The following is a 22,090-nucleotide window of genomic DNA, read 5'->3' on the forward strand; positions in this document are numbered from 1 at the left end:
CACTTGGCCGGTTTTATTCTACTACTTTCTTTCTACACTTTTCTTCGTCTAAACGGTTAAGTTACGTCTCTCTCTCTTCAGCCTTTAGTTACGTGCGTGAGACAGGAAACATCTAATTTGGATTTGTTGCTGGATTTGATAAAAATTGAGTATCGATTAAGCTGATCAGTGGCTACACCATACATTATTAAAAACATCCATTTAAGAAAGGAAGGAAATAGAATTTGCTCCTCTCCCCCCCTGGTTCCTAAAAAATAATATGACATAATTTAAAAGAAATTTTACGTAGAATTAGTTAGGCATTTCTTTTTTGATTTTCGATATTATATACTAATCATAATTTTTAATTACAATATTATGTAGTAACTATTTGGTATAGGTTAGGCATTTCATTTCTTGATTTTCTTTAATAAGTTGGTTGGTACGTAAGTTTTTTAGCTCAGTTTAGTAAGAAATTTTAATAACAATTGTTTTAATTATTTATGGTAGTACGTATTTACTCAATAATTGTATGTTAAGTAGTAATTCAGCATGGGCGTAGCCACCGTGGGGCTGGGTGGGGCGCTTACCCTGGCTTTGATCTGGTAGGTACCAATTGTGAAGGGGAGTGGGCGTGGGCGTTGGCGTGGGCCTGGGAGTGGGCGTGGGAGTGGAAGCATGAAAATAAAAACAATTATTGTTGCCCCACCCTGAGCCCATGGTCATAGGTCCTATAGTCACTATTCCACGCGGACGAAGTCGCGGGCACAGCTAGTAGACAAATATAATCAGAAAGCTTTGAACTCCTAAGATCAACCATAAAAGATAGACATTAATTATGATGTCGGGAGATATTTTTTATATAATATGGAGAACATTTCTTTCATACTTGATTTCTGTGTAGCTTTAACCCTTAAGGTTGCACACGCGACGAAAGCTTAAAAATGGAGTTACTGCTCTGCTCACGAATATGAAAAATAATTGTACCAAGTTTCGTTTAAATCCGTCGAGTAGTTTTTGTTTCTATAACGGTTATACAGACAGACAGACGGACAAAAATTTTTGGCGTCAGTGTCGATCCCTAATCACCTCGTGATAGATATTTAGGAAATATATTTCATGTACAGAATTGACCTCTACAGATTTAATATAAGTATTATACATATAATTAGATGCCAATTTCCATGTAACGTTAAATTCGACTATACAATAACTAACAGACAACGCAGGTTACTCTCGTTTCCGTAAGTTGAGGCGGCTACATATTCGGTCCTCATAACTTCACTTTTTGTGAACGAAACGACAGCGCAGTTTAATTCGATGCCAACACCATCAAAAAAAGGAAATATTTTTAATTGTGAAAAAATATTATGATTTACACTATTAATACTATTTTAACATTAACACAAAATATAAGACTGTGAGTGTGTAAAAATAAATCCAGCTAGTTTCACATCAAACTTATGTTTTTAATTAGGTATACGACATGAAAATATATTAATTACCAAGCAATAATCATACAGGTAAATACTGAACAAAAGTATTAACAGTCAAAGTATATTTTTACTTACAACATGTAAATGATGAAGGAATAATAATTATCAACGAACTAACCTTTTTGTATTATTGTTTATAAATATAAATTCATAAACAATAAATTTATAAAGAATAGAAAAAATTCGACCACTTAAGAATGCTGGTTCGAGTCCCGCCTCGTTATCGAATTTTTAAAACACGAAGATTTTTAAAAATGTAACCAATGAACACAATCAATATTAGATTAACTGTAATGGTGTCTAGTTTGACTTAAAATAATAAACATCTACCCTCACTTTTAAAAATGTAGTATATTCACACGAATTATAAGCGCACCTTATAGGGAAGGGAAGATATGGGTTAAAGAGTTAAATAAATAAATAACATAATTATATTTAAATTATTAATTTTTAACATTGTGTTCAATAGTGTTAACATGTAAATTGATTTGATTTTTACGAAATCTCATAGATGGCGCTGTTTCAAATTTGTATACTAATAAATTCATTAAACTGATTCTCTGCCCAAATTACGTAAATGACATAGTATTTATTGTGTAAAGCTAGATAATAGCATCGCTTACCCGAAACCAACATTTAAACATGAGTCTTTAGATTGTACGCTGTCGTAATACACGGAATACGTAAGAAAAAAAAGGTTCACAGCTCCTCCCCCGGAGGTGATAGCATGATAATATGTTTAAAAAAGCCTCACCCGACCTGTTAGTAATATTCATGCAAAATTTGAAGTCAATCTATGCAGTACTTTTCGAGATTAGCCTGGACAAACATACAGACAAACAGACAAACAGACAAACAGACAAACAGACAAACAGACAAAAATTCTAAAAACTATGTTTTTGGCTTTTATATCGATTATAGATCATGGATTATGTATTCTTTTAAAAAAATATTCAATGTACAGTTTTGACTTTCCTACGATTTTATTATATGTATAGATAAGCAATATAAATGACCGTATAAACTAATTTTATTGCGGAATATACCTGTTTAAGTAAAGGTATTAAGTATTAAAACATTTATATAATTTATTAATTGGTTCTAATTAAGTACGTATCGTTATGTCGTTTGTTATAATAAAATAATGTAATATGTATCGAAAGTTGTAAGCTCGGTGGAATATTAATTTATATTTTATTGCATTGCAAAAAAATATTTTTGCAATGCAATAAAATATAGAGATTTTAATGTAGATAGTTTTTTACTCAATAAGTACAATTTAGATGATAATTTTAACATTAAAATCATCAGTCCATTCATCAATTTCACATCTAGGAAGGAATAATAAATGAGCACGGAAAAGTATAAAGCAAGTACGACGGGATCTTCAGTGAGACCGCACATGTTGTGTAACAGTAAAACAGGCTCGAGCTAATCGCCGATATGCAAAACATCAATTAACACCGTTTCACCGTGTGGGTACTGTGAACATTCATTATACTATGGTAGGGCTGATAGAGATCGATTATTCGTTATTTATATGATGATATCTATTGGTGAGGAAATTGGCATGTCGACGAGTCAAGAGTACGACGACATGTGACATCTGCCAACGTTCACTTGGCCAGCGTGGTGGATTATGTCCTGAACCCTCATAGAAGGCCCGTGTCCCGGCAGTGGGGATGATGATGTTCCATTGGATTGTCTTATTCTATAGAAGTGTAGGATTCATGTCCGTCAAATGCTAATCTATTATGAAATCTGAGAGGTGTAAAAAATATTTTTTCTTGTAGTTTTTTTATGGTCCGGGAGCCAGCAGCAGATTTTATGACCAAGTTCCTCTCAAGCGGTAATTAGTAAAATGCATCAAAGTATAGTATTATGAAGCCTCGTGAACGTCAGCTGGAGCTCGGTTGGGGGGAAGAGCGGTTGTAGCCTCCCGTGTCAGCTGACGGTTTTTCCACCAAGATACAGCCAGCTGACATATATATTTATCCACAGTTACATATAAGCTATCATCAGGTAAATTTTTGTTTGAGAGGAAATAACGGAAAATAAATTTTTCTTTAAATTTAACTTTCATGTTCGAGACACCAGCTGACGTATAATACACCATGTTGTAACCAGCTGACTATTTTTTTTCGTTGAGATATTGGGTTAGCTACAATTTGACAAATTTTTAGCTGAGAGGAAATGAATGAATGAATGTATTTTTTTTCCTATGTGCGTGGGAGGCTACAACCGCTCACCCCCCCAACCGAGCGCCAGCTGACGTTCACGAGGCTTTATAATACTATACTCTCATGCGTCTGACGAATTATCTCTTGAGAGGAAATAGTTAACCAAATTTGCACCTGGCTCCCTAACCATTATGATGTGGCTAATTATTTATTTTTGGTAGACGTGTTGATTGCTTTATTTGTATAGTCTATACTAATATTATAAAGAGGAAAGGTTTGTATGTATGTATGTATGGTTTTCACGCATAAACTACTGGACCGATTTTGATGAAATTTGGCACAGATAATCTTTAGACCCTGAGAAAGAACATAGGCTACCTTTCATTGCGAAATATGTACCACGGGCGAGCCGGGGCGGACCGCTAGTCGTATATATTTTACATCCGTTACTAAATTCAAATATTGACGATATTGCTTTTCTTAAATAATAAATGAAAAAAAATATTCTAGTTCAAGTTTTGGTTTGTTGATTACACTTTTTAATACTAATATATTTCTAAATGACTTCCTTCCATAGAAATCGACGATGAAAAAATAGAAATATATTTCTATAAAATAGTTAAGTACTTATCTTAAATGATAATAAATTTCTTTTAAATTATTTGCAGCTAATATACTTGTGTGGGAATCTACATAAAATTTAAATTTCAAGAATGTATAACATGTAAATCCTGAAATATATCCGGTATAAACTACATGTACCACTTAAATAATAGTCATTCTACCTTAAACGCTTCGTTCTATTAAATATTACAAATTAATTTAATTCTCGATAATTTACGAGGTCTGTAACAATAGCAAAGTATTTTGATAACGTTTAGTCATCACATTGTTAGTTAAATGAACAAGAACACCCTTATATGGTGCGAATAACAGTACAATAATATTTGGACTTATGTAATTTTGATTTGCAATTGTTCGATTCCGCTTGGGGTGAAACAATTTGAAATCGTTTGGTCATAGTTCACATAAATCTTGTTAAATTGAGTTATAAATAGGAACTGAATGTAAATTACATTGAGCAACAATTCTGATTTCAATTGAGTCTGTTAGAAACAAAAATAACGGTTTTCATGCTCATTAATTTGTTTGCTTGGTCTTCTATTTGGAAATTCGTAAATAGATTTTTTCGTTACCCAATTTGATCTACTAACAAGGTACTTTTTGCCACGCTGTAAAAACTTCGCAAAGCCCGAGGCATTTCTTGCTAAAGTATAGATTTTACCCTAGAACCTAGACATCGAACAAAACCAAAAGGAACTAAATAAGTATACCTCGATCGAGATCAAGTTTTTAACAAAGCAACAAGAGTGACATTTCAATGTGCTTTGAATTTGCTCTTTTTAAAACAAAAATGCAGCGTCAGTGTTTAATTGATGGCCTTATAGAGAAACTTACCGCACAATTAGATATTATTCCGATATGCTTAAATGTACTTGTATTGTGTACCTACTTCATACATTCAGGTTACTTGGGTATATATTTAATGAGTTGACAATTGACATTATTAAAATATGATTTTACAACCTTTATATGGTTGTAGTTTTAATTTTATTAACATGCTTTTCAAAATTATAAAGAATAGAAAAAAATTGATAACGATCGAATAGTTGTTTTTGAAAATGAATTTTGTATATTTATTGTATCGGAATGAAAAATTGTTAATCAATAAAATATAAAAATCGTATTAACTATGACTATTAAATATTAATTTTCAAAATTTGTTATTCAATTATTTTTAAATAAAAGTGATAATATTATGTAAAAAAAACTTTTTGAACACTATTTAATGGTGCTAGATTGCTCAAAAGTCCAAATAATTAAACCATATTATTAACAAAACAAACAATGTAAACAATTACACGCACACATATCTTCAATATCGCTCTATGTAATCGATAATAAACGAAATAGCTTATATACATAAAGTACCAACCAGTATAAATAAAGTTTTTGTGTTGAATTAAAATGCCGTGTCGATAATTATTTGCTCTTTACGGAGATCTCACGTGAAATACTGGTTTTTCAATTCAATTGAAATCTATAATTGGCGTCAAAAGCTCTTAAGCTTAGGCTGTTCTATCAATAGTTTGATCGTATAGATTTTAAATTCAAAGGTTGGTGTTGAAGGTTTTTTTGAATAGAGTTAATACAACAAATGAAAAAGGCTATACCTGCGCACTTTCGATTTGAATTAAAGAATGATAAGTATGTATATTTATAAACGTACTAGGTTTCTGCCCGCGCAGTCAAAGAAAAACCCGCATGGTTCCCGTTGCCGTGGGATTTCCGGGATTGCGTCATTTTCCCGGGATAAAAAGTAGCCTATGTCCTTTCTCGGGTATCAAAATATCTCCATACCAAATTTCATGAAAATTGGTTCAGTAGTGTAGGCGTGATTGAGTTACAGACAGACAGACAGAGTTACTTTCGCATTTATAATATTAGTATGGATTTTCCTACAAAGTATTATTAAAATACTTTGAAGACATCCGTTTACCTACGTTGTACAAAAAACCTTTTATACGTTTCTTATGTGCTTATAACACATGTATAAAAATTATCTCTGTATTTTGTGGTATAAGCTTATCGACTCTATCACACAATTTGATTGACAGAAAACGCAACTGTATTCCGTTTTTTGCCGATCGTATCACGTATATGACAAATCCTCTAGTATCAATATGGATTTATAACCGTTAACATAATGTGACTTAGAAAAAAAATCCCAAAAAAATATAATCCGTAGCTATAAAAAGTTAATGTTAGAATACGGTATATGACGCATGGACTATTCATTATTATAGGCATAGAAAAGTGTTGTGTGGATGTCGAAGCAGCTTGATTGGTTGTCTAATCCTGACTTTGCAAGACTTAATTCCAGTTCGGTTTTGGTTACAAGACTATACATTTATATTGTTAGTTGAGTAATCCTAAACTACGTCAATGTAGAGCATATTACTCTGAGGCTCTTCTAATTTTTATTAGACATCTTAACGTAGCAACATTTTAATGATACCTCAGCGTACAAACTTATAGAAATGTCGCTAAAAATATTATGACAAAATAATTATTAGAACCAAAAACTATCAGTTATAGTAAGTCTTTTTACAAAAATATAAATCTAAGTAAACACGACATGCAAAGAATAGTATTATACTATAGCAGATATATTATATAATATTGTATAACAATATCTGCGTAGTTAATATCCCCCGAGAGTTACTATAGTACGGTCTACGTTTTTATATTTCCAACTGAATCGAGAAAATCATAGTCAAATTTAATCTGAGCCGGCTTTCAAAGGCATGCATCACTCTTGACCATGGTTTTTATTTTTTAACAATCATGTTGAGGACTAATTTTCTGTCCTTTTAAGAATACATGTTGTATAACACATCTTTATGTTGTAATTTTGACTCTTAACGTTATCCTATTGTGAAACTATTACTTAAACGTTTCGTTATTTTTAAAAGCTTACGTGAGTGATGTATGTACCACTTCCTAAATGGAAATGAAAGACGTTAGAAACAAATGATGGTGATATATTAGTGGTGTTATGCGTGTATTTTTGTTTGTGGAAATGAAAATTAAATGATACATACTTCTTTCGTATTTTCAATCTTTATACTTAGTTGAAATAAACCTTTAATTAAAAAATAACACAATCAGATAAATAATTCAAATTGAATATGTAGGTAGAAGAATTATTGTCATCAACATGAAAATGTGATATCCTACTGCCCACGAAATTATTAAAATAATAATTAATACCTCACATTCTTATACGCTTTTATGTCGCTTAATTTTGCTAACCTTGTTATTTAGTATGAACATATTCCATAAACATAACAAACAAAACATTGTAACATTAAAAATAGAAAGTAAATTTGAATCTGACCCCGAGTTACTTTTTATATGGGATCCATTGTACTTCAAAACTGTTCAATGTTTACGTCAATATAATAAGAACTGTTTTGTAAAGCACTTTCGCTGTTCTTGATGAAAAATTAGTTTATTTTGTGTTACGCGATTCTAGGTCCTATGTTAAAGGAGTGCCGTAATATTGTATCCATCAATCGAGTGAAAGCGACTATTCAAAGCATGGCTAACAAACGAGATGATGACCATTCAGTTGTATTGAAAGCTTGTTCGCAAAGCTAGACTGTGGGAACATATTTTTTAAATCGAACTCAGAATAACAATGGCCGGTTTTATACAATCCTTATCGGCCAATGAAGATTTTTTTCCTTTTTCGCCGCAAAATTGAGATATTGGCGCTAATTTTAAATTTAGAATTTATTTTCTTAATCTGACTAGTCCGAAAAAATTGTCTTTGGAGTTAGCAATTACAGATTCATAACAATAATAATTCAGTAAAATTTAACAGAAATATTAAATTGAACATTTTAGATTGATATGTCTAGGCTATTTTACAAGATAATGCTTTGCAAACTTTATAGCTTTGGGCATAATCTACTACAGCTATAGATAGTAAATAGTTATAGCTCTTATAGATAAGAGCTGGGTATTTTCTCACATTCTCGATTAGCAGAGGCGTAAACGATCATGTCCGAACATTGAACAATACCAGTTATCTAGAATTAGGGTTGTCACGTTTATATTTTACGCTTTCAAATTTAACATCGTAATTAATTGTTGATAATTTGTTTAAAAAATACATTCCTTTATCACAAATATTAATTTAATTTATAGTCTATTTTCTAATATTCAATGCATAATTTTATGTTCTTTGTAGTTTACAAAATCGTATCGTAAGAAAGCTTTAGAACGAAACAATATAAATTACATTATACCTTCATTAATTTTAACGAAACTCTCTTACAATTAACACTCCAATTTGCATTGTTTGCAGAGCAATTTTACATCAATTAGTTACAAAGGGTTGTCAACCCTACACCGCGAGAAAGCCGCCCGGGGCTGTGGCGCAGTGGGCCACCAGATGAAGGTCGTACAGCGAAAGTACTTAGTCAAGTGCAAGGAGCCTGTTTCACGGATTTTTTTATAAAGAAAAGTACATATACACTTTCCAACGAAAAATTTTCACTTTTATAGAGCGATTTTTTTGGTCTGTTAATGAAGATACGTATTTTTTTGTAAAATCGTAAAAGAAATGAATGATAAATTACATACATACATATTTTACTTGCGTTAAATAAAATTTATTCATATTTTACTTGGCACACATATGTATACGTTAAACATTATATTTTTGTGCAAAATATCACGGGATTAGGTATACAAAGTGACGACATTATGAGTTTTATGAATGTACTTACTTTTTTATGACACGCAAAACTTATAAATACGCATAAATAAAACTGCAGGGTAAATAGGTACTAAGATTATATAAACGTTTATTTTATCCTAAAGGAAAATTGCAGTTATTATGCTATAAAATTTTTACCATACGAGTATAAAGAGAATACGCCGAAATCATGATCTATCTTAAGTAAAAAAAAAAATGATTATCTTCACATAAATCTGTTATTTTGTTTATTTTACATCAAAAACTTCCATTTACGAGTAAAACAGGAACTAGGTCAATCAAGAATTATCACAAAATTAAATCAGTGCCGAAAACTCGTTTTATTTCTCTGCAAAGAAATTCATCTTGATAACTTCGTGATGTGAAAGATAATTGATAACTTTGCTACAGTTCCAAAAAGTAATATGTACTTTTAGCTTTTAATTGTGATGGTACAATAACTGTAAAGTGTGTAGTCTCCAAATTTTAGTTTTTTCCTGTTACCAGTTCGTTTTTATTTGTATTTTCAAACGTATTTTAAGTTTATTTAAGCATATCATAATGGTCATGTACGCATTAACGCATTATACACATTTATTATTTCAATTTCAGTTTTCTTATAATTCTAAAGTCAATTAGTATTACTTTCCTATTAAATCAATTCTGTATTCTTCAGTCGTAATAAACCATCGTTATATCGATGTCAATTGATTCACAATGGAGACAATTCATTAGACATTGTCCCGTCTTCAATTAACCATTACTATTATTTAAACTACAGGTACATAAGACATGTATATTGGACACTTGTTAATATCCTGTTCGGAACTTATATAATGTTGGCTTTCTAGTTTATACCCTGAAATGTTATATAATACAACAATGATCTCTTCAATCACAATTTGCATAGATGTTTGTGCGATCGCCGTAAAGTGTAGGTACTAGTATATTATTGTATTATCTTTGGTGTTATATAAACATTATAATGTTCTTGTTCAGTGATGGTAGAACTAGAGCGGTGAATTTATTGAGGAAGGAATAAGGATATTGTAGTATGACGTTGGTACGTCTGTAAACTTGTGGCAGTTACTATCTTATATATAAAAATGAATCGCAAAATGTGTTGGTAAGCGCATAACTCGAGAACGGCTGAACCGATTTCGATAATTCTTTTTTTATTTTATTCCTAGAAGTACGAGGATGGTTCTTATGTAGAGAAAACGTAAACATGTACCACGGGCGAAGCCGGGGCGGACCGCTAGTTATTTATATAATCGAATGTAACTGAAAGGTAAAGTTTGGTTACATAGGTAAATGTCTCGCTGTCTAAATAAAAATATTTATGAGTAGGTAGCAGTAGATAAGAATAAGTAGAAGTATAAAAGTTTATTGTTAAAATTTTTAATGTAAACATAATGGGTACACTGTTTGTACATAACAGTAAACGTAATGTATACTCGTAAAATTGTGCAAAAACGCGTCTATTATAGATTTATGTCCCACGACCTTTCCACGCTTGTAAATTACGTCAAATCGTAAATTCAAGCGCACAAAAAAAATACAACAATGCGTATTGTTTGCAACATGCATTATAATTACTAGATGCGTCAAGTGCGTAATATGACAGTTTAGAAGTGTTTTATCGGTGTTTTAGTCAATAAATCGTAGATATTATATAAAGCAGTTATGTACGATTTTAAAATGTTTTCCGATAACTGTGAATTTATGAAATTTATTCGAAGGAAAGTTGATAATATTTTAATAAGGAAATGTGACCGTAGAGGCGTAGACCGTTTTATTAAAAGTAATTATAGGTACTTTGCTTTTTTATCATTTGTAGAGAATATCCGTATCTAATAATATAATATCCTGTACCCTCATAGGAGGCCCGTGTCCCAGCAGTGGGAACATATATGGGCTGATGATGATGATGATGATGATGATCCGTATCTAAGTATTATTTCAATTTATTATTAGTTCACTGCTTAACCGATTTCCTATTCCTAAATCCTAATTGTAGTTAAATTAAATTAATATTTTTATGCAACTTATGACGTTTCTAAAGATGAATTGATAGAAAAATATATTCTGAAAGTCTCTTCTTTATAGCAGCCAAGTAAAGCCAATTAAATTATTTGACTTGATCTTAAAAGACTAATACAAACATGAAAAAAACATTTCTATTATTACTGATCACTTTCACAGTAGAAAAAATACATGTAACTTTGCATATCCATAGAGTATATATCCATGTTAAACTAGAGAATCGATCTTGAACCCTGGCGCCTTCCTAGTTCCGTATGCACTCGCGCTTAGAATGCGAAACAGACGGACAATCGACGAATATTATATAATTATAATTTGCCACTGTTTCGTGACGTAAGCGATTATTGACTGGAATCTGATATGAATGAATTGCAAGTATGATTAGTTTTTGTTACGCAAATGTGTTTTAGTTTTATTTTATATAGTAATTTTAATTGTGGTTTTTATTATGAGGATATAAAAGTGGCTGGATGTCGATAACCTCAAATTTTCTTTTTAATCTTTTTTTATTAAGGGATTTTTGTCCTAAAGGACGATGAAAATCCCATCGTACCTTGTATACAAATATTTAACACTTAATAAACTATATTAACTATATTTTAAATTTAAAGTTGAATAGCATGATAGCCTCAATGAAATTTGGTCAACTGAATTTCCTTACTCTACAATCTACATGCTCTTTCCTTTCTACGTCGCAAAAGGTTTCATTATTTCTCAATTTTCAATACAATTTCATTAAAAACTATCCAATCTCTTATCAAAAGGCATTTTCATTTCTATTTTCTATACTCCTGATTTTTTCCTATTCAAAGCATAGGGTTACCAGTTACCACATCCTATTTTAAAATAACTCAAAGCATATACATACTAAGATATTTCGTTACAATTTATGTATGCTCCATATATGTATCATTAAATAACGGACCATTAGCGTCTATGATCGTATCGTGGAAACAATAGAGGTTCACTTTGGAACTATAATTTACATTTACCTATCCGTCACATTTCAAGATATTATCCACGAGTTCTCATATTTGTTTACTAGACTGGGGTAGAAGCCTTTGAAAATAATGAAAAGATAAAAAAAATCGCAGTCGGATGAAACCCATTATAAAAGGAGGGGAATATGATAAAAATGTAAGGAAAAATAAATTACGGTCAATCCGAGTTTGGGAAGCGGGAGGGGGGAGCTTTAAAGAGAAAAAAATGGTTTCACTCGATTTCCGACAAAACTACAAGTCCTATAGAAAAAAGTTCAATGGCAAAGTTGTAGGTAATTAAAAGTTCTACAACTTTTGTATTCACAATTTTTTCACATAACCTAAAAATTTAGGTGAAAAATTCAAAAAACCAAGTTTTTGGTCTTTTATTTCTATCTACTTCAAAATTTATTTTTTTTCTACGAAATTTGGTGGAAACTTACTTTATTATGTCCCAAATACACTGTAATTTATTTGATTGAAAATATTTATTTTTTCGCCTTATTTTGAATTAATACCAAAAAAACAACCTAATTTTCAATCGAAAAGTCACCCGTCAAAATATCAGCTTTTTTCAAAAACTTGGGGTGCCTTTTATTCATTGAAATCTCTACTTTCATATGGTGTAAAAAAAATAAACACCACCATAGTAAATGTTCTCAGGAAATGCATACAAACAGTCTAAAAATTAGCTTTTACTAAATCAGGCACACTTCTTGAACTCTATATCTTCTCTTGTATCGGCTTTTCGGTAATATTTCAAAAGAAAAATAATTATCTGTTCTAAGTTTAATATTTTACAGCATATTCAAAAGCAAAATGATGTCGATAAAAACATTTCAGGTAGTTCGAGAAGTGTGCCTGATTTAGTAAAAGCTAATTTTCAGACTGTTTGTATGCATTTCCTGAGAACATTTACTATGGTGGTGTTTATTTTTTTTACACCATATGAAAGTAGAGATTTCAATGAATAAAAGGCACCCCAAGTTTTTGAAAAAAGCTGATATTTTGACGGGTGACTTTTCGATTGAAAATTAGGTTGTTTTTTTGGTATTAATTCAAAATAAGGCGAAAAAATAAATATTTTCAATCAAATAAATTACAGTGTATTTGGGACATAATAAAGTAAGTTTCCACCAAATTTCGTAGAAAATAAATAAATTTTGAAGTAGATAGAAATAAAAGACCAAAAACTTGGCTTTTTGAATTTTTCACCTAAATTTTTAGGTTATGTGAAAAAATTGTGAATAACAAAGTTGTAGAACTTTTAATTACCTACAACTTTGCCACTGAACTTTTTTCTATAGGACTTGTAGTTTTGTCGGAAATCGAGAGAAACCATTTTTTTCTCTTTAAAGCTCCCCCCTCCCGCTTCCCGAACTCGGATTGACCGTAATTTATTTTTCCTTACATTTTTATCATATTCCCCTCCTTTTCTAATGGGTTTCATCCGACTGCGATTTTTTTTTGTTTCAAAAATTATAAGAATAAGAATAAGAATAAGAATAAGAATAATTTATTTCGCCAAAAGCCAACAACAGATATAATGAAAAGAACAAGGAATACAAAAAACACAGAAAAGGACAAAAGTGTGGCAGACCTTTAGCAAAAAGGGGACCAACTCAGTATTAAGCTGTGCCTTCAACAGCACAGCACTGATTTTCAGTGGCCCCCAATGTTTGAAGTACAGCTACAGACCGAAGTATAGAGGGATAGAAATTATATTAATAAAATAAACAATATTACACGTTATAAATATTATACATATAAAAAGAAGGCATAGGAATGTACATATATACTAGAACATTAAGAAAATAGTAATAAATAATAACGAAAATAAAAAAAATTATAAACATACATACAGATAAATAGTCACAAAAGAGAGATGCTACATTCTACAGTAGGTTACGGTTGTTTTTTTTAAAATAAAAGCAGCAACTTTATTTTTGAAGTTATTAATGCAACGAAGGTTACGTAAGGGTGGAGGCAAGTTGTTCCAACACTTCGTAGCATTATAACTGAAACTGCCTCTGAAAGCGGTTGTGTGATGTTTGGGCACAATAAGTAGCTTTTAATTAAAAAAATTATCTACTCTAGTCTATACATCGTATATTTTATCCAAGGATATATGAAATATCTGGATTTACTATCGAGTAGGTACCTATTTGAATCCTATTTGAATCGTCAATGACGCATCCAGTAGAATTTATTATTAAAACTAGCGACCCGCCCCGGCTTCGCACGGGTGCAATGCTGATACTAAATACACTACAGAAAAATTGTGAACGTTGTATAGGTTACGAAGTAACTATTCTCTAATCTGTGGTATAGGTATAAAAATATAGCGGCCCGCTCGGCGCTCCGGCCTCCGGCATCGCACGGGTATAAAATACATAGCCGGGCGGCCGCAAACGCTACGTCCTGCAATTTTTAAATCTGTAATATCTTCGAAAATATTCACTTAAATCATACGGTGTAAAGGGCCATATAGATCTATATTAAATGAACAATGTATCCATGGTATTTAATTGGTTAAGGATTAATGCTGTATTGGTTAAAATCGCTTCGAAAATTAGCCATTATTTGTCGTAAAAAGTAAATGACAAAAAAAAGTTATTGTGGGTTATCCATAAGAGATAGACATATACCATCGCGGACTTTTCTGTAGACCTTTTCAATGTGTATAATACTTAGTACATTATTTTGATAAAACTCATAGGGTTCAGCCTGCGTTTGCAATGTAAGCGGAATAAATGTAATTTTTTACGACATCACATTAGAAACCTCAAAAATAACAGTACTTCTCCACTACTTAATGGATCTTATTATACATATAAACCTTCCTCTTGAATCACTCTATCTATTAAAAAAAACCGCATCAAAATCCGTTGCGTAGTTTCAAAGATTTAAGCGTACAAAGGGACATAGGGACATAGGGACAGGGAAAGCGACTTTGTTTTATACTATGTAGTGATGATAAATAAGACTAAAACTCCTACCGCAATACTTCCATTTATATGTGGATGCTATGGAAAATACAGTTAAAACCATAAAACCTTATAAAATACAAATAAGAAAGTATTATTTGACTGTTATCGAGGTATAGTTAGAGAGGAATGGTGATGTTTATTATATTTTAAAAGCAAGGTTTTATTCAGAAAGTTTATTACATACCTAACCTAGTTAATATCTTTAGCCTTTTAAACAATGTAGTAACTTTACAGACATAACCATAACTATAGTAGATAGATATTTATTTTACGTTAGCCTAAGCAAGGTTTTTTTCTAATTAGTAAGTAATTTATTTACATTAATACTATTTTATTATGGTACTGTGTCATGGTTAAGAAATTTTTGAGCGTACAATAATTTAAAAATTATTAAATATATAGGTATTAATGTCCTTCCTTATTACCACAAAATAATGAATGTTGTGTGTATTGTATGGTTGTTTTTGTATGTTGTTTGTTTTCCTTCGTTTTTAATTTGTTCCTATATATGTTCGTGGAATGACCTACGGGCTACGAATCTAGGCCTAAAATCATGAATTATGATCGACGCTTTCAGAAGTATGACTGTATGAGTCCAATCAGTAGGTCGTGGGAAACTCAATGCAATCTGTATACAATACTGGCATACTTACCGAATTGTATTGCCGATGTGAAGCCCTTTTGCTTGTTATGATGAATTTAACTGTAAATATGTTAGAAGGTAGCACAATTTTGAATAACTTCTTCGATATGAAGAGAGAGTCAATGCTTTGTGTTTATGCATTGTATATGGTGTATGTTGTTTAAAATGTAATAGACGGATAGTCTCTATAATAAAGTATTTTTACTTATGAAAATTTAACACTTTAAACAATATATATTACGTGGTAGGTACTTAATAAGAACTATAGAGTCATGTAACTATTACAGATTTAAAAAATCATCATTCGTAGCAGCTGTAAATATTTTAGAAGCCATGAGAACAGAATTTCCTATTAAAAGGATGGATGAAATTAGATATTCCATATTTCTCAATTCTATTTATCGTAATCAAACCTTCCCGCTAAGGAGCAAAACGGAAAACGTGACTCGGACATTTCCGTAGATTTAAACACTTAATTAGACTAGAATTTTCTCAGTACATTCAATGAAATAGCTATAAAATTGCTTGCAAATTGCCCACAGAAGCGTAATTGAATACAACTCTATTGGCACAGAAGACATTTATCCGAGTGTCGCTGCAATTATAGGAATCTGAATATTATTAAAATGTAAATATATGATTTTAATTGCCTCTTATCTCTTGAGTTTGAAGTGTATAATATTTAACTTTTTTTATTGATACAGAAAGTTCACTCAATTATATCGAGTAATAATTACTAAAAGTAAGATTAACAAATTGTGTTTTGGAATATGTTATCAACTCTACACTCTATTCTTCGTAGTTATCGTAAAGGCCAGACACTAAGCTAGCCGTTGTCCAATTATTCAAATAAATCCGCAAAACCATCAAAACCCAAAGCCCGTTGGATTCTTGAAAGCTTAATACCTATTGATAAATTATCAAAGCATTAAAGACATTACAACAATTTCTCAATGCAGCATAGGTACAATTAATGGCCGGAGCAAGCGCCATTCCTCCCTCTGATTGCCTTTATAGATAAGGAAATAAGAACATTATCCTCGCGAATACACCAATGTATCTCACACCATTTATTTGTGCGTTATTATCTATGAAAATGAATGCTCTTTTGCTTTATCTAAGTGCCATTTGTAATATGGTACGTACAAGCTAATGGTTGCTTCTGAATCATACTTTGTCACCCAATATATTAATGGCATCCATTACAGCTGCAGATAAATATTTATGTTCGTTTCAAATATTGAGATGTTAAAACGTTTTAGTTTTTAATAGTATGTGAAAGTCTGTTATAGATTTCTTAAGACATTAATATTAGGTATCTTAATGATGACATTTGAACCGTGAAATAATTTTGAAAGTGGTGATTGTGATACACTGAATATTATGAGATTGTGTAAGGTTTTAATATATTTAAGGTCAGGATTTGTTTTTGCATAGGTGACAAAATATTTATTTTGAAATACATATTTCATCAATTAAAAATATCATAACATATTATAATATGAGGAAATCGTCATCTGAAAGAAAACTGTGTTGTAGAGAAACAATAACAACCAGTATGTACTAAATAAGTAGTCACCTAGATCGCGTTAGTACCCGTTCTAAAGTGTCTACTATCTAACGTAAAACTATTAATTATTCTCCAGTCTTCCAGAACATCAAAATTTTAATACCACATCGACATTTAAGGTAGACAATACCGTATTTATAACGTTCCCTTGTTCGAGGACATGTCACTAGTCTGCTCTATTCAGCCGAGTCGTGACTCTCGGTCACGAATTTTTCACGTTTTAAAGCGGCTCCGAATGATCAACAGTAGCTTGTCACTTGATTATTGATATTTTAAACAATTTCACAATCTGGGTTAGATTTTAATAATTGATTTTTCGAAACCGTTCGACGCGACGCGACATTTGCTAAATCATTATGCTAAAATAGATAATATGTAAAGCTTAAATAGATAGCGTGCAAGAGTGCAAGAGGACAATTAAGAAAGTTCAGTTTTAAATTGATATAATATTGCTTTCCATAATAATTTATTTCAATACTCGAGTTTATCGTTTATAGCCTTTATATAATCTCTCACAATAGCGCAAACAAATGAACACTATCATTGTCCAATAAAATCCATTAGCACTTGTAAGGATGTATGGAATCACTAGAAAGTTGTCATAAACCGGCTTATTGTTCAGCCGAAATCATGTGAAACACGTGCTCTGTGAAATATTTTGCGTTGTTTTTTTGGTGAACTTTGAGGGTCTTTACCTTGCATGTGCTAAGTGAGATGGTTTATTCGCAATTATTCGTGTAGAGTTCAATTTATATGCAAGCTTTGTATATTCTATAATATGGTGGTATTTTCTGTATTAATTTTGTCATGAAATTCGTGCGAAAGAATTTTTTAATGCTTCCCTATAGACGTTAGAAAAATCAGTTACGTTATAAATATAGAACGCACAATTATATCAAAATTAAAATTATAAACTGAATAAAATATAACATTTATTAACCTTTAAACAAGTAACGAAATATTTGAAATTGATAAAAGAAAAGCCATGTAACATAATGCGATTTGCTACATTATCCGTGGTATAACGTTACTGTAGTTCAAGTTCATATTACGATGAATCTCATTACAGCTTCAACCTGATACAGAAGACGGATGTTAAACAAACATGTTCTTCGAAATTCAATGCTATTCTTGGATTTTCATGATCTTATTTATCACAGTAGGTTCGTAATGAGCTTACTGATATAAGATTTTCTTGATCTCAAGAAGGACAATGTTTTAATTCAAGATAATGAAAAAAAGGATGAAATCAAGAAAGAGGTTTTCGAATACACTTTTTATTAATCCACAGTCAATTACCTACAATTTACAAGCTAAACCACATGAGACAAGACTCTACGTTTTATGCCGTAAGGTTGACGAATTATTCCAAAACACTCACATGGTTTAGCATTCAAATAATTGTACAGTATTGATTTTCAATACATACATAAAAGAGGCAGACATAGATTAATAGTCAAATAAGCATTTTTACTACTTCACCACAGACTCATGATAAATGGCCAAACACGGAGTGTTTTAAGCAGCTGAATGATATTGAAGGCGCCATACTGGTTTGTGATCAAAAGATACGGCCGTTGCGCGCGCAATCTTCTCTTTTGTCTATTGCCGCGCTTTATAATAAAGTTTAAAGCAAAATATCTCATGGGTTTATTTATTTAGGATATTTTGTAAACTTGAATATTCGACTCTACTCAATTAAAGCATAATGTTAGTAGTTGTAGCAAGTCTATCAGTGTAATGCTCTAAGATCAGTGTCGTAATAAATAGTGATATTGTATGGTCACAGATTACTAAATAGTAACTGTATGGTAATTTTAAAAGCAAAGCAGGTACTCTAATAAGATATCCGTTGCAAACATCTACGATATCAAACCATCGATACGCTCAAGACAATATAAGAGATCGATTTACATTAATACCCCTATCTATCCATCAAGATGCTTATCTTGAAATTAGATGGCCGATACATTTCTACTGCAATAATTTATCTACCCTCATTGGCAATAAAGTAGCGGCGGGTCTTTGTATTTTTTCCCAGGATTGTTAGCGTACAATCGATTGTCGTGAGAATACGATGACTTGCATTGTTCAACTAATTGTAGACCACGTAAAGTTGTAATTATTTATGTTGAGGTTATGTTATTTCATAAATCGTGGTTTCAATTTTGTAAGATGTACGTATTGCTCAGCTTTGTACTCTCCGAATTAAAATGCACAATATTTACATTATTTATTGTTTCATTAAAATATTTGACCGTGACCACGCCCCCTCTATTTTTTATAAGGATAAGTTAAAACAATGAAAAGTTTGTATAAAAAATATTATCATTTCATAAAAAATGCAAGGGTAAGTTTTGAATTTAGAACAAGTTAATTTGTTTATTTTTCGTCTATTATTTTTTTTATTAAAGTGATCAGACTACTATTATAATGAGGCAACTCTGCAATGTTACATAAAGATTTCCTTTTTTAGATCACGACCTTTTTGACCAACTTAACTGAAAATAATAATAAAAGCGGGGTAACAACAAACGGTATAATGAGTTCTGTTGCAATAACGGAACGCCTTCGTATTGGCACCACAGAGCTTGGCTAATGCTTTGTATAAGCTTATAATTAAATGCAAGTAATGTATGAGAGTATCTTTTAACATTTCGAAGTTTCATCATAGTATTTATTACGCGTATACATTGTATCACTATAAACGAACCGTTTTTCCTATAAAATATAATAAGTATATAATCAGTCTTAATATATTTTTATATATGTATATGTAAAACCTTTTTATACGGACTTTTAAATAAGTAAACACATGACTAGTAAATAAAATAAATATTTACTCTATTCTCGATTCGTGTCTACGTTCTATAAACCTTTAAAATGTATCTCCTTATAAATATCACGAAATGAATATTATAATCATATTCAAAAGCTATGGGGTCAAAATCATCAGTGGCCTCCGAACTTGTATGGTTCATTGAGCATAGCAGCTGAGCGCAATCCTCACCCATTCAACGTTTTGCCATAGCCCGTCGTTCAGTGCCAAGTCTAAACACGGAACGCACCACACGCGCTGGCTGTATTATTGAAAGCCATAATTGCCTTATTATTTCGACGCATCGTTTGGCGCGTATTTTGACAGTTGACATTTTTTTATCTGTGGTTTTTCGAGAACATTTTTTGAATTTTGGAACGTTTTTGTGAAATGTGTGCTTAGATAGTGATCGCTCCACTTTTATAAACAAAAGCAGCGAATTCAAAATGACGTCTGTATACATTGAGGTAAGTGCACGACATTTACTGGCATTTAACTTTTTGTTTAGTAATTTGTTAAAATGGCCTTGTTGTTAACATTGTTGCTGGCCTAATTTGGGTGCTGTGCTGTGTGATGTTAAGCGTGATCTTAAAATATTTTTTAAAAGCTTTGAAGCAAGCCAATTAGCTCAGAGCTTTTTGTTGTTTACGTGTAAATTTTTGAACATTAAATGCTTTGAGATTAATTTATTTTAAAATGTCTTTTTAACATTTGATTTAGTGAACTTTGTTACGATATAACATCGCAATTCGCAATCGATATGTCTAGGCGTCACGAAGTAACAATTGAACTTATCAAACAATTCGTGGGTTGCCATTATCTATTAGGGTAAATTTACAAAGGTAATTTCTTATTGGTCTTGTCTTGTTGTGTATTATTTTCATGAACTGAAATAGTTTTTTTGCGTTGTTTAATTAATAAAGCTGTAAAGTGTATGGTTTGATATTGTGATTGATTATTATAAGGAGATAATGCTATGATTACTAACGGATAAAATTATCATTCATCGTGAATTTTAACTCAAGACGAAATTATTTTTAATTTGACTTGTTTTGTCGTAAAATTAATAGAAACAAAAACTTAATTTAAGCTTTGTGATATGCGGTATTTCATACCATAGTTATAATTATTGATGCAAATTAGAATAATGTGGTACATATTATTAATATATTATATAAAGAGGTTATAGGTATACATACGGTGTGGTAGATAGTTATCGTTATTCACAACCGGTCTATATTCCGTGGTAAATATTTACATTAGATCGGTTGCTTATCGATACGGAATTTTTATCGATTCTTGATAAGAATAGGTATTTCGTCGTTGTAACGGATTTATATCTAACTTTTATGTTAACTTTGAATATAAATGTTCACACTTACAATTATTTAATTTTATAGTTATGCATCTGTTTATTTAAGGCCAATCTGTATGTAAAAATTCATGCTAGCGAATATATTTAACTATTAAATTTGTACAGATACTAAGCCCGTTTAAAAGTAGGTAGGTATGTTGTAGGTATACAACCATATTAGAAATTACACATTATCTGTATACGATCTACCTTGACTATTTATTGGAACGAATAATAAGTACCTACTTAGGTACTAAGAAGATTATGCGACCGAGCGGTTCATATTAATCTTATTAACGTATTAACGTGAATCTATTATAAGAGGCATAATTTATAAAAATGTCTTATCTTCTTTATGCAAAAGAAGGGCAATCTAGTTTATGTATTTTGAAAGTTGTTGCTTAAAATATCTTCGAAATTTAGTATAAAATTAATAAGGAGATTATATTTGTTCTAAAAATCGAAAGAGGTATGTTTCACAGTTCTTTGATCGAAACAGATGCAATGTTTTTATTTTTTAACTTACGTAACTGCTCTCCATTAAAACGCAATAAACTCCTGTAAATAAAGCGGTTTATATGCACTATTGAGTCATTTTATATTCAGTATCGTTTTCTTTACAATGTCTAACAGACATTGCAATGATATAAGAATCATAGTTAATTACCACAGTGGAGTTGTAACTTGTGGTTAAGCGTAAATGCA

The 22,090-nt window shown here is 31.1% G+C and overlaps 1 protein-coding gene across 3 annotated transcripts in view; it reads left to right on the forward strand.

Moving 5' to 3' along the window:
• LOC149482699 (uncharacterized) overlaps positions 1–22,090 on the forward strand; it is a 76,604-nt gene that overhangs the window by 18,264 nt on the left and 36,250 nt on the right. The window contains exon 1 of one of the 3 annotated variants that reach the window (XM_089703291.1): positions 20,245–20,498. The exons of the other annotated variants lie outside the window; for them this stretch is intronic. Coding sequence (XP_089559417.1) covers positions 20,478–20,498 — 21 coding nt within the window. The 5' untranslated portion in view covers positions 20,245–20,477. Of the gene's footprint in view, positions 1–20,244; positions 20,499–22,090 lie in introns of those variants that run through there. 3 annotated transcript variants of the gene reach the window in all.

Source organism: Colias philodice, chromosome 14 (genome assembly GCF_061535455.1).
Source record: "Colias philodice isolate Cphi_HAF_F1 chromosome 14, ilColPhil1 Martin Lab GWU primary, whole genome shotgun sequence".
Taxonomy (NCBI): domain Eukaryota; kingdom Metazoa; phylum Arthropoda; class Insecta; order Lepidoptera; family Pieridae; genus Colias; species Colias philodice.